The sequence below is a fragment of the Phyllostomus discolor genome, chromosome 7 (genome assembly GCF_004126475.2).
Source record: "Phyllostomus discolor isolate MPI-MPIP mPhyDis1 chromosome 7, mPhyDis1.pri.v3, whole genome shotgun sequence".
Taxonomy (NCBI): Eukaryota; Metazoa; Chordata; class Mammalia; order Chiroptera; family Phyllostomidae; genus Phyllostomus; species Phyllostomus discolor.
The window spans coordinates 137066126-137084425 of NC_040909.2; the positions used below are offsets into that span (position 1 = coordinate 137066126).

At 61.5% G+C, this 18300-nt stretch overlaps 1 protein-coding gene across 2 annotated transcripts in view; it reads right to left on the reverse strand.

The window, feature by feature from the left end:
* Positions 1-18300, reverse strand: part of TRAPPC9 (trafficking protein particle complex 9) — a 154136-nt gene that overhangs the window by 41187 nt on the left and 94649 nt on the right. For both annotated transcript variants that reach the window (XM_028533660.2, XM_028533659.2), the window contains one exon: positions 6652-6762. In XM_028533660.2, the coding sequence (XP_028389461.1) occupies positions 6652-6762 (111 nt within the window). The remainder of the gene's footprint in view (positions 1-6651; positions 6763-18300) is intronic.

The window sequence follows — 18300 nt, forward strand, 5'->3', positions numbered from 1 at the left end:
TGGGCCCGCGCTGGAAGGACGGCTGGAGCCAGTTTTCAGGAGAGAGACCAGACAGGGAGCGCAGAACAGAGGGATGTGACGAAGGCAGAGGGAAAGGGCACCGCCCAGGCCCCGGCCGGGGGCTCGGCTGGGCAGAGCGCTGTCCCCACACTCCAAGGTTGCGGTCGGATCCCTGGTCGGGGCGCGTGCAGCACTGACCAGCGAGCCATCGGCGAGTGGGACCACAGGTGGCGTCGCCCTCTCCCACCCCCTCCCCGCCGCTCCCTCTCTCAGACCAGTAAGTAAAAAATCCTTTTCAGAGGGGAAAGCGACTAGAGGGGAGAGCTCGTGTGAGTGTTGGCACCTGTCACACAGGCAGCCCCTGGAGCGGGCCTGCCCTCTCCACAGAGCAGACGAGGAAACTGAGGCGCAGGCCATGCCGGGACCGACGGGGGTCAGGTCCGCATGGACACAACGCCCTTCCGCAGAGCCTGGGAGCCCCGGGGTGGCGACCCGACCGCAGACCCCGGGAGAGGGAGTGAGTGAGGGAAGACGACGGGAACGCCTCCGGCGGGTCTCCCCAGTTCGCTGGGAAAGAACGAACGCAGGGGGAGCAGGCGGAAGCTCCCCGACACCTGCGTCTGCCATGGGCCCGGGCAGTCTCCCCATCAGGCTCATCAGAAGCAGAAGCCGCCGCGGAGCTCAGGCCCCCTGAAGTAGCTCCCGGAGCAGCCGTGGGTGGACGCGATGGCCGGCGGGCGGGTGGCGTGCAGGGCCCGGGTGCCGCCCGTCTCCGAGGCAGGTGAAGATACACGGGTTACTCGGAAGGACAGCCGGGACCCTCCAGGGAGAACGCCCATACACGGCACCGAGCCCATGCGCGCCGCCGCTGAGCCTGGGTGTGGGCCCTCACCGTGCAGCACTTCCCGCAGGCCAGGCTCTCGCAGTCTCGCTCCATCCCCACAGCCACTCGCGCCATAAACGCCATCCCTGCTGGCGTCCGGATCCTCCCTATCCGGGGGAACCGGGGCCCAGGGCAGAGGGGCGAGGGTGCGCTCCAGAGGCGGACGCGGCCCTGTGTCCTGCGGCACGAAGCCCCTCAGGTCACGGCGGGACTGAGCCCAGCTGTCTGGCTCTGTGACCCGACGGGCCGCAGGGAGGAGGGGGACACAGCAGGTGCCTGGGCCACCCCCACCGGACGCTGCGGCCTGGCCAGAAGACCAAGTTCCGCTTGCAGCTCGCACACTGTGACCAGGGTGCGTGTCCCGACCACCGTGACCCTCCAGCTTGTCACCTGAGAAGTGAGCACATTCCCCACTAAGAGGAGGTGACCTGTGGATTCATTAGGACAGTGTATTCTTAATGAGCAAGCCTTTCAGAAATTCTAGTTCTTTCATTGCTGTTGCTGTCACAGCTACACCTTCCCACAGGCACCTCGGAAACAGTGTCCCCGCCCCAGACACCTGCTCCTTCTGGCCCCCCTCCGCCAGCCTCTGCTCCCTGCCACTACCCCTGCACGCCGGTGAGTCCTTCTCCCCTCTGCCCCGCAGGTCTCAGCGGCTGCAGGGCACACAGACCTGCCCGCCCCGTGCCACGCCCCGGGTCAGGCCCCGCCCCCTCCCACATGAGCGGCCAGGACGATCCAGTCACTCCCGGCTGGCTCAGCCCAGCCTCCGCCCTGCCGGCCTCTCCCCCTGGTGCCCGGGAGCCCATCGCACTGAACACACGCCGCCCGGTTTCCAGGGCCTCGAGAGCAGAGCCGGCGGGGTGACAGTGCGTGAGGAAAGTGGGCGCGGGCCACGCGGCCTCCTGCGGGCACTCCTAGAGCTCTCCGGGCCAGAGGGCCCGAGGAGGCCCAGCAGAGGCAGGCGGCAGCAGCACCCCTGCACCTGAGGGCGAGGAGGCAGCCAGGTGCAGAGAGGAGAGGCCGGTGATGGGGCCAGTGTTCAGGCTGGCGCGGTGGCCCCAGGCCAAACCGAAGTCGCCGGCAGGAAGACGAAATTCCTGCGGGGTGACTTCTCAAAGGGATTTGCAATCAGACACTGCCTGATTATCATCTGTGTGCAAACCGACACGTACATAACCTTCAACAAACAGCGTTTTCAAGAAAAATACAGGATCTATTTATAGAACACAGCCCAAGAATGAAAGGAGATTCCTCTAGAAAATAAAAATTAGAACGCATTTCCAGGAGGCCAAGATTCCTTCCACGAGGCCTGAGCACCAGGGGGAAGTAACACGTCCCAGCGAGAATCCGGAACGCGGTCCGTCTTTCCCGGCCCGGCACCGTCTGAGCCCCTCCCCCCCAGCGCCCGCACGGGGGCTGGACAGGGGAAGGGGCCCTCTGGGCTGACCACCCGGGGAGCCTGCCGGCACGCAGCTCCTGTGGAGCCCCCGAGTGCGAGCACAGCGATGGCTGGTTTCCCAGGTGGGGCGCCCGAGGCTCCGAGGGAACTCCTGGTCTTGTAAGGGTGGCCCAGACCCCATCAGGAGGGGCCCACGGGATGCTGGGTGAGGAGGGAGGGCACTGACCACGTGCCTGGCCCACCGCAGCCCAGTGCGCTGGGAGCTTCGGGTCAGCAGGCTGTGAGTGCGGCGGGGGGGGCGGCAGCGGAGGGGGCAGTGGAGGGGGCTGGAAGGAGGACAGGGGTGGGGCGGGAAGGCTGGAGCAGAGGGCAGCAGCCTTGGATTCTGGAGTGAGAGTTGGGGAGGGTGGCGCTGGCCAAGGTGCTGAACCACTGGAGCTGGGCGGGGCCTGGGTGAGGAGGGCGTGGTGGCCTGGGTGAGGAGGGCGGGGCCTGGGTGAGGAGGGCGTGGTGGCGCCCGGAAGACCCTGGAGACCTGAGGTCTGTCCAGAGGACGGCGGTGCTGTCCTCCAGACTGCAGCGAGGCGCCCGCCTCCGCTCTCGGCCTGGCACCGCGAGGTGGCTCAGGGCGGGTTTCTCTGAGTCCTCTCTGAGCGGTGCTGATCCACCCACACCTCTGTGGTCCGGGCCCTGCCAGGGCGTCCCAGGGCCGCCTCCACCGGCATCGCGGAGACGTCACGCGAGCACGCCGTGCCTGCTCGCCCAGGACGCAAACACCAGCACTCCGCTCACCGCGTCCCCCGCCTCACGCCCCCTCCCCCGCCTCAGCTCCCCTCCTGACCACCTCCCGCGCACCACCGCTGGGGAAGCACAGACCCAGCATCAGCACTGCGGGCAGACTGCTCCCCGGCGGACAGAGAGCTCGCTGACGGCCAGGCACGCACCCTGTCTGCCTGCACCTTCCTGGCACCCGGCACGCTGTCCGGCACGGGGCAGGTGCTGCAGGAAACACTGGCCGAACTGAGCGGCCCCCGGAAGCTGTGGGCAGCGCTGCAGCACCACCCTCCCGGGGGGAGCCGGCTGGCTCCGAGGCGGTGGACCGCCCCATCCTGTTCATAAAACGCCTCAATCATGCTGAAGCAGACGCCATTAGTAAAAAAGTGCTATTCCGTCTAATTACACATTCCATCGATTCTGAACTAAACTCCGCATTCCCTAAATTAAACGAGAAAAGCAAACAAGGGTGGGAAGCGCTCGGACTCCCCTTGCAAACCACGGACAGGCGTGTGCCAGGCTTGGGGAGGGGCGCCCCCAGCCCAGAGCCCAGGCGGCTGGTGCAGGCACGCTCGGGGCCACGGAGACGTGGAGACCTGGGCACCCTTCCAACCCGTGCCATCCGGGTCAACTGGCGGCTGCCTGGGGCCTTTTCTTGTCCTTTCTGGAGACGAGGACCACCCCGGAGTGCGGTCATGCGGCTGGGGATGCCCCGGCCACAGGCTGAGCCCCGGGTGCACGTGCCGACAGTGGCGGTGGCGGTGGGCCTTGCTTCCCCCGCCCACCACGCACACCCTGCGCTGGGCCCGGCCGCGGGGAGCAGAGGGAACCCGGAGCACACGGGACACACCAACGCCCCGGGCAGGTCCCCGGAGCCCCTCCCGCTGCCTGGGCCCCTCCACCTGCAGGCCCCACCTGCGGGGCTCACCCGCAGGCCCTGCGCCCCAGATCAGCCCGCACAGCACGGACGCGGAGAGCTGGCCTGAGGCTTGAACCCCAGGCACCCGCCCCTCAGCCTGGCCCAAGTGACACGGGGTGGGGCCGACCCAGGGTGCACAGGGGCCAGTGTGTACCGCTCACAGGCGCCGACTGTGTGCCCCTCCTCCCCACACCGTACGCCATGACGCCGCGCCGGGAGCTGAAGCCGGCTGCCGCGGAAGCACCGCCCCACGGAACCTGCCAGAGGCTACCGGCCAGGGCTGGCACAGCTTAGTAGGTCACAACTGGGCAGACCAGAACCGGGGGGCAGGGGCGTGGGAACCTGAGCTGGAGGGGCCAAGGCCTCGACCTCCACCGAGGAGGGAGGCGGAGTTCACGGTCAGACTGCCTGCCGGATCAAACCCTCAGAGTCCTGCCGAGGCGTGCAGAAAGTCACGCTCAGCGTCGGAGTCCACAGAAAGCAACACTCCCAACGCCCAGACACAGCGTCTGACACCTGCCGTGCGGAAGGCGGAACAAAGGACACCGACCCGGCCTTTGCCTCGCAGAAAGCGGCGGCTCCGGCCCGGAGGCGTCCCGAGGCCGCGGCTGCCGGGCGAAGGCTTCAGGGCGGCCGCCGGAGCCAGGCTCCCTGCGAGCTAAAAAAAAAAATAGAAGTGGGAAGAACAAAACAAAAATAGGAATATACAACCAAAAATATTTTAAAAGGCAAAAGGACATTTTATAACTTAAAAATATAATAACGTTTGAAGAAGAAGCGCCCCCCCCCCCCCATGAGGCCCCGGCAGCGCGGTGGGACGGAGGCGCCGAGTGAACCTGGACGGAGGAGGCGAGGATGGGGGGGGGGGGGGGGCGTGCCCTGAGCGCCCGGCCGCGTCCACACGGAAAACCTGGGACCCGCGGAAGCGAGCCGCAGGCGGTCTTCCCCACACGGAGCTCAGACAGAGGACGCGGCCCCGGACCCCACGGGGAATGCGCAGAACTCAGTGGGGGCATCGCGGCCCTGCCCCTCCCCGGGAGAGGGCCCACGGCGGGGCCACGGAGGCAGGAGGAGACGGTCAGCCTCAGCGGTCACCGAGGAAACCCGGGTCCAAGTCCCCACAGAAACGCACCCGGCAGGACGCCTGCCGAGACGGCGTCTGACTGCGCGAGTGCCGGCGACAGCTCAGAGGAGGCTGTCACCGAGCTGGCAGGACCTGAGGGGGTGCGGCCGCCGGAGGAGGGCTGGCGGCCTCCGGGACAGACGCGCACGGACCCCACAGTCCCACCACCGGGCACTGCCCCCGAGAAAGGAAAACACGTGTCCCCACGCACGGGCGCAGAAAGGGTGCTCCGGTCGGTCTCACGGTGAGCCTCCAGTGCCGCCCCCACCGCCCACCGCCCTCCAGGCGCGGCGCGTCCTCGCTGGGTCCAGGCGCCCGCCGCTGGGCGGGGTGGGTGCAGCTGTCCTCCGGGTCCTCCTCTGTGTGTCTGTGGGCACCAGCGCCGCTGCAGTCCCGCCCCTGTGCGGCGCCCAGTCGACTCGCAGGGCCTCTGTGGCCGAGCCCACACCCCGTGGGCACGCTGCTGCCGTCCAGGACGTCGGAGGCTCCCTGCAGGGCGGACCCCGGGCCATCTTCCCCCGGCCTCTCCCACAGCCGCTGAGGCGACGCCTCGGAAGGGCAGGCACCGCGCCCGCGGGAGACGGACACGGCTGGGGGTGCGACGGGGAACAGCGAGGAGCACTGAGGTGGCAGCCAAGTTCCTCTGTGTAAGTCTGTGACCAGCAGGTGCTCGGTGACACCGAGAATTCTCATTAGCTCTAGTGGTCAGAATTTAAAGCGGCTGTCTTAAAAACATGATGACCGATGGACACCACTGTGAAGGCACGGCGTGCTTTTCGGTGGCCGTCCCTGGCAAAGGGCGCAGGCAGGGCTGTGCCCACCACACTGCGCAACGACGTCTCCGGAGCGGCGCGGGGCGCAGGACGGGGCGGTCGGTCAACGAGCGGCTGCGCCCAAACCTCAGAGCCACCACGCCACCACGGAACCCGAGGGGTTGTGGTTCCGCAGCCGCCGTCTGGTGACTTCACAGCACGGCCGCTCCCAGGCACAGTGCCAGCCTCGCTGTGCACAGCGGATAAAGAAACCAGTGCAACTCAGACGGAGCCGCTCAGGGGCCAGTCCCACACCACCACAGCCCAGGGTCTGGGGCCACAGCCGTCCCCCATCTGGGTCACAGCTGCAGAGCCCTCAGCACGTAAGGAGCCTGTCAGAGTCCCCGCGGAGCCGTCCGTCAGGCGGCGACAGCCCCCCTCCCTCGAGGGCCTCCTGCTGGTTTAGAAGCTCCTTGTGGGAGGAAGCCGGGAGGAAGCCACACAGCGCTGACCCGCGCCCCCAGGAGCTGCTGCGGCTCAGGGACGCCCGCACGCCCCGCACGTTCCCTGCCCCAGCACAAGTCCCAGGGCAGACGGCGGGTCGGCCACCAGAGGCCGCTGCTACGAGGCTCCCAAACCCTGCCCCACCCTGGAGGGCCCGACTGGGGCCAGCGCGCCGGCTCAGGTACCAGAGAGAGAGAGAGAGGCGTCCGGTGAGACGCCCCCATCACAGAGAGCAGCGGACACGCGGTGCCTGCTGACAGCAAGCAGGGCACACGGGGACGTGGGGACACTTACCGCTGGCACTCGCCCGCGTGCAGGGTCAGCTCCTCGCCGCCCCGGGCGCTGACTGTCAGCTCGCGCTCCGTGGAGTTGAAGGCGTCCAGGAGCAGGTGGCACTGGCGGGTGCTGTGTGGGAGAGGCAAAGGCCAGGTCAGGGTCTTCTGACAGCCCCAGAGGGCAGACAGACTCTGCATTTTTCTCTTCCCCGGAGACTGCCCACGACCTGAGGGTGTCGGGAGCGCGGTTTATCACGCGTGTCAAGTGCTCCTGGCCCAACAGAGGAGCGAGACCCGCCCCGGACAAAGCTGAGCGCACTGACGGGTGGGCGTGCGGAGGCCCCCGGTCCCGGGCCGCGTGCTCACAGACCCTCGGTGCCCCGTGCAAACCCGGCGACCAGGGGAAGGCGCCTCAAGCCCTCCACACCTCCTCGCAGGTGTGAGGACAGAACACCTGGCACGTAAGCGCGGCAGCCGGCAGGAAGGCCCTGGGCTGTGGTGCCACTTGACAAGCGCCACGTCCCTGTCACCACCCGTCAGCCAACGTTCGCCGGATTTCACAGGCCCTGGGCCAGGTGCGGGCCCGAGTCCGGGGACAAGCGGGCCACAGCTGCTGGTGAGCGTGTCTGCGTGGGCTCTCGCACTCCCCCCCCCCCTCCTCCTCCTCCTCCTCCTCCGGGCTGCAGGAGACACGGAGGAGGGCCCCTCGCCCCCGCCTGAGCCCCCTCCTCCATCTCCTCGACTGCAGGGGGCAAAGCCTGGCCCCGGGCAGGGGCGGAGCAGCGGCGTCGGAGCTCGTGCGCACACGCTGCCGCGTGCTGTCCGACACTGGTCTTCGGGGGGCGGGTTCGCACCGGCTGCTTCTGGGTTCCTTGCGGGGAGGGGGGGGGGCCTCTCCCCCAGAGGCTCAGCACTAGGAAATGTTCGTTAGCTGGGAGCTGCCTGTGAGAGGCCTCTTCCCTCAGCTCACGGAAAAACGAGCTTTCAAGGACGATCTATTCTGCCTCTGTCATAACTTCATGAAATCTTTAATCACAGCCCAATCTTCCATCCGAAGAGGGAGGTGGAGGGACACTCCCCAGAGGAGGAGAAGGGACGTGGCCCTCCGGAGCAGGAGGGGGAGTGTCGGCTGCCGGTGTTCTCGCGGCCAGCCGCCAGGACGGACCTCGGCCCCCAGCCGGCCCCCGGCCGGCCCCCTGCGCCCCGTCCTCCTGCCGCACGCGTGTGGGGCGTCGGCCCCGGGGCTTCCGCACGGGAGGTGCTGGAGGGTCTTCGCCTCCTGTCAGTCGTAAGAGGGTCTCCTTCCCCGCATGGCAGTGGCACCCACCCGCATCCTCACTCTGCACCATCCCACACCGCGCGGACGACGCTCTTTCGAGTTGCTCTCCGTTGAGCACGGAGTGGACACTAACCCCCGCTCACGCTGGGCTCTTCCGAAGCATGGGGAAGCCCAGCAAAGCTTCCTGGGAGATCTGGAACACGGCAAGCCCTTGAAGGGCAGAGCCACCTGCCGGGGGGGTTGGGGGGTGGGGGGCGGAGTGGCCAGGGCCCAGAGGCAGGGGAGAACCTGGAGAAGAGCAGGGGGCTGCCGGGAAGGAGGCGCCCCCCAGGCAGAGAGCGCGGTGCACGCACGGCTTCCTCGGTGCACGCACGGCTTCCTCGAGGTGGTGGGTAGCACTACACGCTCCACCGGGAATCGGGAGGTGTATCCGTGAGCCCGCCCGGCACACGGACACCTGCGAGGTGCCCGCTGTGGGCACCGGGGGGGGGAGAGGGAGCCCACCGCTGTGTGTCACCGGCGTGCTCCTGAGCTGGTGCCCCGTGGGCCGCTGGGACTCCATCCCTGGTGAAGACCGGAACACGCAGCCCATGGCATTACTGGGGGCTCCGGTGGGGAAGGTGAGAGGGCCGGGCAGAACCCCCAGGGGGCTGTTGGGACGTGCACGTGAGGACAGGAAAGGGCAGAGCGTGTCACCATGCCGGCAATGTGGTCCCTCTAACGGCCCCACGCTGACGCTGCCGCAGTGCGTCCAGGACACCCCCGCGACAAGGACGGGGTCTACCCAAAAACCTCTCCCTCCCCCCGCCAGCCTGCGGTCAGGCCGTGTCTGCGGGCCTCCTGGGGCCGCCCAGCAGGCAACACAGGCAGCCACGGCCGCGTGCTCCTGTGGCCAGATCGGCGCGGTCTTCTAGAACTCTCTAAGCCTGTCTAGTTTCTCGTTCCGTCTGCTGCAGAAAGACCTAGTGGCCAGTCTCAGGATGCAGAGCTTTCTGCAGGTCTAAGGAGGCCAGGGCGCTTGACCCTGTCCAAGGCGGAGACAAACTAGAACAAGAACCCAAACGGGCTTCTGGTGCCACCAGGGCCACGCTGAGTCGCGGGGCCTCCAGCGTCCCTGAAGACACAGGCGCCTACTCCACTGGCGAAGGCTGTCCATGTTGAAATGACGTTTTAAAAAACAGCCTGTCGACTTCCACCCACCCCAGACTCGGATGGGGACAAGTGCTCCGTCTGACCTTCGGCTTTCTCGTTCCAACACTGAGAGGCGGGTGTGGAAATGTCTAACCGTGACCTCTCCCTTCTCTCCGTCGGCCCCTCGGAGGTCAGTCTCACTCGGAAGCTACGCTGTGGCGTGCGTCTGTGTTTAACGCTGTGAGGTGCCCCCGGCGGCTTGTCCCTTCTGTCACTGCAAACCACCCTCCCCACCCCTCCCCTCCGAAAGTCAGCCCGTGCGGCACCGACGTGCCTGTGCCGGCTTCCTGGTGGCCCGTGTTTGCACGGCGCACCTCTTCCCCATCGTCTGGCCTTTGATCTGTGCACATCTCAACATCTGGATGCCACTTTCTTGCACACTCCTCTTTGAGGCGCGCCTGGTGGGCCACTGACACGCAGAGGGCTTCCTGGCGTGGCAGGGTAGCATGGCGGGTTACGGGTTTTTTTTTTAAAGATTTTTATTTATTACTTATTTTTAGACAGAGGGGAAGGAGGGAGAAAGAGAGGGAGACAAATATCAATGTTTGGCTGCCTCTCGTGCGCCCCCTACTGGGGACCTGACCCAAAACACAGGCACATGCCCTCACTGGGAATCGAACTGCGGACCCTTAGGTTCACAGGCTGGTGCTCAATCCACTGAGCCGCAGCAGCCAGCAAGTAGGGCTGCTACGTGCGCTCTACTTGACCACGTGTCCTGGGTTCTTCCAGCCTCATCTCCTGCCAACAAGTCCCCTCTTCTGAACTGAGTATTTGCTGGTGTTCCGTTTTATTTCTTCCGGCTCATTTCCCACACCTGAAGTCTTGCTCAAGGGTTTACAATGCGCACCTTTAACTTATCACATTCTGACCACAAATAACGTAACATTTTGCATTGAAACTTCCATTTCCCCCTCCTTTTCTCGTTTCTTCGTGTTACATTTGTGTTACATATTTTACTTCTGCACCTGACATGCACTACAAAACTAAATGTGTCATTTTTTCTTCAAACAGTCGACAGTCTGTTACAGAGACGCAGCACAGGGGACGGGGTCTCCGGTGTGCGTTCCCCAACGGGTGCTTCCTGGCCTCGCCACTCCTCGTGTGGGCCCATGTTTCCCCGTGGCAGTGGCTCTGCCGGGGCGCTTGGCCCGGGTCGAGGGAGCAGGAGGACCACCCCCCGGCCGGCTCAGAGCCCCACACGAGCCCCGCACAGCCCTGAAGCTCTGGGGGTGCTGCTGTAACAGGGTGCAGCCAAGAGGGGAGCCTCAAATAGGGATCTGTAATAAGATCCAGAAGAGCCTGGAGATCATTGGCTCCACGCCACAGGGCCACACCTGCCCAGAATCTGGCAGCTGTAGCCAATTGTGAGAGGAGCCGGAAATGGGGCTGCAGAGGAAGATTGGCGCTGGGATTTAAACCCGAGACGCGGCAGCCATTGCGGGGAGAACCATGTGCAGCCCTGCAAGAGAGAACCCCACAGCTTTAGCAGAGTGAAGACTCCCACAACCCTGAGAGGGAGAACCACGTGGCTCTGGCAGAGTGGGGACTCCTGCAGCCCTGAGAGGGAGAACCACGCGGCTCTGGCAGAGTGGGGACTCCTGTGGTCCGGGGAGAGAGGACCATGTGCCTTTGCCAGAGTAGGGACCCCCGCAGCTTTAGGAGATATGGTACTCTGGACTGGGCAAAGGGGGAAGGAAGGAAGGACTGTGTCTGTTTGTGGGTGCTTTAAGGGACTTTAGGATTTTTGGTGAAGACATTAGGTCCCTACTTTAAGTTTGTACAGCATTAAATAAATGTTTCCTTTCCTTTTCACAAATCTCTGGCATTGAGAGACGTCTTTCCTCTGGCAGCGGACATGACGGACCTGGGGGCTTCTTTCAGTAATAGTATATCGTCCCAGGCCCCCCTTGTTTGTTCTGTAACAGTTTTGGGCGACCCAGATGGGACGATAATTGTCCGTGGCAGACCGACCCCCTCAGGTGCGAGAGAGTGAGACTTAATTTCTCCGCACTCCTCCTGAGCGCATTGGCCGCCTATCACGCCTGGAAAGGTGAAAAGGGAACGAAACGGAGGAGAGCAGAGACGTGAAAGTGTTTTGGTTGAAAACTTGTTTTCTCAGTGCTTTTTTTTTTTTTTTTAATAATGGAGCGGGAATTTTGGATAATGGATCTGGAAATACCTGGTCTTTACGCCCTCTGTAACCTTTGCTTGCTTTGTTTGAACTTTTGCTTGCTTTGTGGGAACTGTAAGAGTAGTCCTGAGCCAGTCCCTAAGTGGAGTCCATTGGGTAGAATCCTAAGGGATTGGGAGAACTACTGTGCTAAGTCGACATACAAGATTCCCTTGACTAAGCAGTTAACGGTTTATGATTGTAACCCGGTGTGGCCTACTTATGTTTTGGGTGATGAGCTGAGATGGCCAGTGAATGGTTCTTTGAGTTACTGCATCACTGCTAGATTGAAACAGTATTGCAGGCGGTATGAACTATCGGAAGAGTTATATTATCTCAAAGCATTTATACTATTGCACAAGAGCTTTGTGCCAGAGACAGAGAAGCGTGTGATGGTCCAGAAGGGAAAAGTGGTCTCAGAACCCCTCCCTGATAGTGGAACACAGGAAGGGAGAGAGAAGGAGGAGATAAGTCTCATTAATGCTCTGAACCCAGGGAATGGGGGCTCGCAGGCAGGGGGAACTCCAGTGGTGCCATGACCTCCTCAAGAGGTGGGGGCCACCACTCCCCAGCCCTTGCAGGTGGGAGAAGTCTCCACCACAGATCTGCGAGTTGGCTCCTTTAGCCATCCCCGCAAGCATATGGAGGGGACCCATTGGCCCTCGAAACCAGAACCGGCTGGCCGGCGCCGTCTTTACAGGCGGGCGCATCCTGCGTTCTGCCGCCCCCTTCACAGGTGGGAGGGGCCTGTGCACCGCCTGCCTGTGGGGCACCCCAGCCCCAATGGGTGGGGGGTCGGCTCTGGAGTCCCAGTGCCCCAGCAGGTGGGAGGTGCCTGTGCTTTGCCTCCGTCCAGCCCCCTGTGGGTGGGGGGCGTCTCCGCGGGGCACCACCCTTTGCAGGTGGGAGGGGCCTGGCCCCCTCTGCAGGGCGAGGCCTTGGGGCACCACCCTCCGCAGGTAGGAGGGGCCTCCGAGAGGGCACCACCTTCACAGCTGGTGGAGGTTTCCACACCTCCAGCCTCACACAGCATGAGAACTACCTGCAGGGGCAGGTACTGCTGGGGTACCTCCCCCTGCACAGGCCGTGGGAGTGACCTCAGTACTGTCTCCTCCCTCCCATAAAGCCAGCTGCTCCGCCTCCACCTGCTGAGCAATGTGTCTCACCCTCCAGAACTCGCCAGGGCACCTCCTGTACCTGGGGAGCCTCCAGAGGTGTAGCCAGCCAGTACCCTTTGAGGCCATACCCGACAGGCGGAATAAATGGAGAAGGCCAGCCCACTGGTTACTATTGGGCTCATACTCCGTTCTCCACTTCTGACTTGCTGAACTGGAGGGATGCCAATCCCTCATATAGGAGTGATGCTCAGAAGGTGGCAGATCTTACTGCCTCTATTTTTGCCACTCACCACCCAAACTGGGCAGACATACAGGCCCTCCTGGACATTTTGCTCACAGCAGATGAAAGACGTTTGGTTCTAAGTAGGGCTGATCAGGAGTCCCAGCGTCTCCGTGATGAGGACACCGAGGGGATTCTTAACCCAGTGGAGGCAATGCCTCGGGTAGACCCTAAGTGGGACCCGAATAGCAGAGATGGCTTAACCTCTTTAAGACACTATAGAAAGTGCATATTGGAAGGACTTGGGAAAGGAGTGCCCAAGCAGAGGAGTCTGAATATGATACAGACTCTCCAGCAGAAGCCAGATGAGGATCCTTCTGAATTTCTAGAGAGGATCTATCAGGCATATAGGAAATACACTGATGTTGATCCAGAGGCACCAGAGAACGTGAGAATGGTAAACATGACTTTTATTGGGCAGAGCGCTCCAGATATCAGGAACAAACTTCAGCGTGTAGATGGAGTAGTGGGAATAAGCTCCTCCCAGCTAGTGGACATAGCCTTTAAAGTTTGCAATGCCCGGGAAGCAGGGAAGGCAAAACAGGCCACAGTGTTTTTGGAGTTAGCCCAGGGAAACCAAAAGAAGTGGGGCCCTAGGGCCGAAAAAGGAAACTCAGTGGGTGCCCGCCACCCTGCCAGAGGCAAAAGGGGCCCTACGGAGAAGAAAGGCGCACTAGGCCGTAATCAATGTGCCTATTGCAAGGAGGAGGGGCACTGGAGGAACGAGTGCCCCCATCGCGAAAGGGGAAAGGAACCAGGGCTAAAAGAAGGATGGTTAAATCTGGATGCAAAAATTGTGTGTAAAGGTGGTGAAAGTTTTAAACCTAGAGTAGAGGAAACCTGAACTCCTTGTTTTCTGGTTTCATGGAAAAAGAGCAAATTTCTCATATTGGTTTTGTTTCTGATCAGAAACCTGTACCTGAAGACCTAGGAAAGGTCACCTGTAACCGGTTGGGGAGGATGCCTTTGCCACTTGGGACCCAGGAAGGGTCATTTGGGGCTGACGAGTGCTTCAGCCAGAGGCAAAGGGGGCATGTCTCTGCCAAGAGACCGGACCTGAAGGAGCATGTCTCTGTGAGGCACCAGTGGACGCATTGGTGCAAGAGAATGCTTCTACCTGTGTATTGTTCTGGAACTCTGTGTTTTGGATTTCGCTCTGTATCTGCTCTGAAAAGGACATTGAGGATTCCAGGGAAGGTTGAAACTTCACACTCTGTAGGAAAGTTTTGAGAAGCCTGGTGGATATCACAAGGAAAAGGATTTTCCTTCACGCTTTGTATTTTTCTCCCTACCTGATCCCTCCAGAATTTGGCATTCTGAAGGAGTAAGCGATAATATAAGGTTTCTTTGCATAAAACCAATAAGACCAGTCGTTAATAGTGGTTTTGTTAACCAAGACTTTGACTGGAATGTCACGCCTGAAGGAGGCATGTGTGGGTTCTGGTCGTCACCAGAAAGCCCTGAGGAACTAGGACTGACTTGCGAAGCTATCGTAAGCCCACGAGAAAAGCCTGGTACTTTGGTTGGTTGTGTGGTTCATGGCAGTCTTTTCCAGGGAAGGAACGAAGGTTGCTTTCCTGAAAGATGGCCAAAGGGAACCTGTAAGCACAATGGAAGCCTCAAGGATCTGAGTGAAACAACTGGTACAGGCGAAGCCAGATGGCAGGTGTGTGGCTCTGCTTCTGTGCCCCAAGGGGAGGCAGACTGAGAAGTCAATCTAAGGGCTGCCTGTGTGAGTTCCAGCAAAGTAGACTCAAGGATCACAAGTGATCCAGGCTGCTCTTGGTGTGTTTATGCAAATGAACAGTCAAAATTAAAAGCAGGACTCAAAGTAGTCCCTGTAATAACAGTGAGGGTGATCTTAAGGAGAAAAATTATGATTTGAGGAAAATACAATACTCAGTATTGAACATCAGAAATGGCGCAACTGTCTTGAAAATTTGGTTTTCAAGCCCTGGCTGGCGTAGCTCAGTGGATTGAGCTCGGGCTGCAAACCAAAGTGTCGCAGGTTCGATTCCCAGTCAGGGTACATGCCTGGGTTGTGGGCCACGGCCCCTAGCAACCGCACATTGATGTTTCTCTCTCTCTTTCTCCCCCCCTTCCCTCTCTAAAAATAAATAAATAAAATCTTTTAAAAAAATTTTGGTTTTCAATTTACAGGCACAAAGGATCTGTCAAATTGCCACTGGTAAATATCATTGTAGCAAGGGCCTTGTAACAAGATGTCTTCCCCAAAGACAGTCTCACAGGCACAGAGACTGGCTTGGGAATTTTTGTGTAAATTAACCTGTGTGTTCTTCTGTTTTTGTAGGGCATATACCTAGAACCTCATTACCTGAGTGACTGACGGTAATACAGGCCTCACTTAAGGAGCCCATTTTCATCATCGCCCGCTGAGACTCAATGGTTTGGCTGAACTAAGTGGTTGGGTTGGTGAATGGTTTGGGCGGTCTGTGGGCTTCACTTTAGAACTGATTTCCCATTTCTGTCTTGATGGCTTGGACAGAAAAGGGCCCAGACATCTGAAAGGAGGGAAATCCTAACATATTCCCCTCGGCCCGAGTGAAGTAGAGTGGGCCACAAGAGTTTCGGATAGGTGTAGCGTGCCTTGTACACCTTCCTCCTAATAAGCCATTCCTTACCTAAGCCCTTGCCTTTGTCTTTTAGTGGTTATGATTTAATTGTGCCTTCCAACTTTTTCCAAATCTGTCACCTCCAGAATATGACCAGGATGCCAACGGTCCAGTAATGCCAGTCTTTGGCTTGGTAGCCTGAGACTTCCTGGTGACAGCCAACTGGCCAGGATTCTGTGAGGTCCTTCCCCTTACAGGAAGGACTCCCTCCATGCTGCATCCCCCACCCCCTTTCAGGCACCCCTGACCCATGGGTGGGTAGGACAATGTCCATTTGCAGCCGGAAGCAGTTACAAGATGAGACCTTCGTCCATTGTCCTTTATAAGATTATAAAGTGGGTGCAAATCTGAAAGGAGGGATTGTAACAGGGTGCAGCCAAGAGGGGAGCCTCAAATAGGGATCTGTAATAAGATCCAGAAGAGCCTGGAGATCATTGGCTCCACACCACACGGCCACACCTGCCCAGAATCTGGCAGCTGGAGCCAATTGTGAGAGGAGCCGGAAATGGGGCTGCAGAGGAAGATTGGCGCTGGGATTTAAACCCGAGACGCGGCAGCCATTTGAGGGGGGAGAACCATGCGCAGCCCTGCAAGAGAGAACCCCACAGCTTTAGCAGAGTGAAGGCTCTCACAGCCCTGAGGGAAAGAACCACGCGGCCTTGATGGAGTGGAGACTCCCGCAGCCCTGAGAGGGAGAACCACGCGGCTCTGGCAGAGTGGGGACTCCCGTGGTCCGGGGAGAGAGGACCATGTGCCTTTGCCAGAGTGGGGACCCCCGCAGCTTTAGGAGATACAGTACTCTGGACTGGGCAAAGGGGGAAGGAAGGAAGGACTGTGTCTGTTTGTGGGTGCTTTAAGGGACTTTAGGATTTTTGGTGAAGACATTAGGTCCCTACTTTAAGTTTGTATAGCATTAAATAAATTTTCCTTTCCTTTTCACAAATCTCTGGCATTGAGAGACGTCTTTCCTCTGGCGGCGGACATAACGGACCTGGGGGGCTTCTTTCAGTAATAGTGTATCGTCCCAGGCCCCCCTTGTTTGGTCTGTGACACTGCCAGGAAGGGCCATGGCTGGCGAGGGCCTTATTAGAAGCGCAGGGAGTTACAGGGGAGCCCACAGAAGGACCAGCCCACTCTGCCTTGTCACGTTTAGGAAACTTTTACAAAAATGGCATCACGGATCACCGGTGGTCAACCGACATTTTCCAGAAGGGCAGGTGAAGGAAAGACAGCGGAAGGAAGGGACAGGTCTCGCTGTGTGGGAGGGCGCACTGGGCAGGCTCTCCCGGCGTGGCCTCGGGATGCTGCGGGGCGTGTCCCGCAGCAGCAGCGACGGAGGAACCAGGGCACGCGGGGCTGAGCCACACGGGCCAGGGCCGCGCGGGGCTCTCTCCGGAGCGCCAGGGAGGGCTCTGCGCCAGACGGCACGAGGCAGGCACGCCGGCAGCAGGCTCCAGAGTGCAGTGGCTGCACAGAGCCACCAGCAGACATGTCAGAGGACCTGGGCTGGACGAGACTTCGCAGGGACGGAGAGGGAGGACCAGAGGGCGTCTAACCTCAGCCCCAGAGCAGGGGGAAAGGAGCAGAGAGAGGTCAACAGGTGGGGCGAGGGGGAGCCAAGCAGCCCGCCGGCGAACCAGCGGCTCCTCCGAGTGCGCATCCGCGCCCGCGCAGGTCGGCACTCGTCCCGTCTGGAATCATCATTCGGAGCTGCAGGGGCCGAGGTGCGACAGCCAGAGAGCAAGGGGGGCAGCCACCCAGCTCAGGGACAGCCAGGGCTGCATCCCAGGACCGTCTGAGGGGTGGCAATGGCAGGAGGTAAGGGTGTGAGGAGGCGCGCAGCCCGGCTGGGGACGCGGAGGAGGTGACGCGCAGGGAGGCCTGAGTCACTTCGAGAGCCAAGCACTGGCAGCGGTCCCGGCCGGGCCTCCCCGGGGGCCGTGCTTCCCACGGAGTCTGAACAGAGGCCGGCCCCAGCCAGAAAGATGGTCACTCTGGGCCGCCGGAGGCAGCAGGTGATGGAATGGGATGCTGAAGGGCCCCGCTAAGCCATTAATTCTCGCTCAAACCGCTCTCCGGTTTGGGGGAAGACAAATAGTCTTTCCTATAAACCGAAACTGCACTCATTATTTGGGGCCATGTCACTTTTAAAGGAGTTTTATGTCAATGTTAACATGGCACCGGCACCGCTCTGGGGAACAGAGTGTGGGGGGTGGCGCGGGGTGGGGGGGGGGGGGTGGCGTGTTGTCCTCTCCCGGCGGGAGGCCCCAGGTGGGGGTGTGCGTGTCGGCACTGCTGCCCCAACACCCCCGCCACACACAGCGACCCCGGGCTGCGCTCGGGGGAGGTCGGGACCTGCTTCCCAACGCTGGTGGGCCCCTGGGCCGGGAGGGGAGCCGCAGAGGATCCCATGGGTGGGCCGGCGCCCCATCCATGGGAAACTGTCCTTCCGCCCCCGACAGAAAAACTCCTCCGTACCTCTGGCCGCTTCTGCTCTGAAGCAGACACGCCGCCGACCTCCCTCTCCCCAAGGGAGGGCAGGGTCTGGCGAAGGCAGCGGGGGAGAGGGCCGTGGGCAGGAAGGGCTCCCGGGCAGAGGCCGCCCGGTGCTGCAGGAGCCAGCAGCTCCCTGACGCAGGGTCAGCTGAGACGAGGAACAGCCTGGCCCCGTGCACACCTCTTACCAGGGCGCCAGAGGGCACATAGTAGGACAAGCTGCTGGACTCTTCCAGACGCCCCCAGCACAGGCCGGTGGCGGGGCAGCGACCAGGCTCGGGGCCAGAGCGAGCCGTGTCCTGCATAGTGGCGACCACGGACAGCACAGGGCAGGGCTCACCGGGCCGTGGCAGCCCGCTGGAGGGCGGCACACCCACTCGCCCACCCCCACCCGTGTGTCCACCAAGGACCTGCCCCAGGAAGTAGGAGTGACTTGGCAGGAAGGTGCAGATCCAGCGGCAGGCGGGACCGAGGGGAGCCCCGGGGCCGGACTCCCAGCGC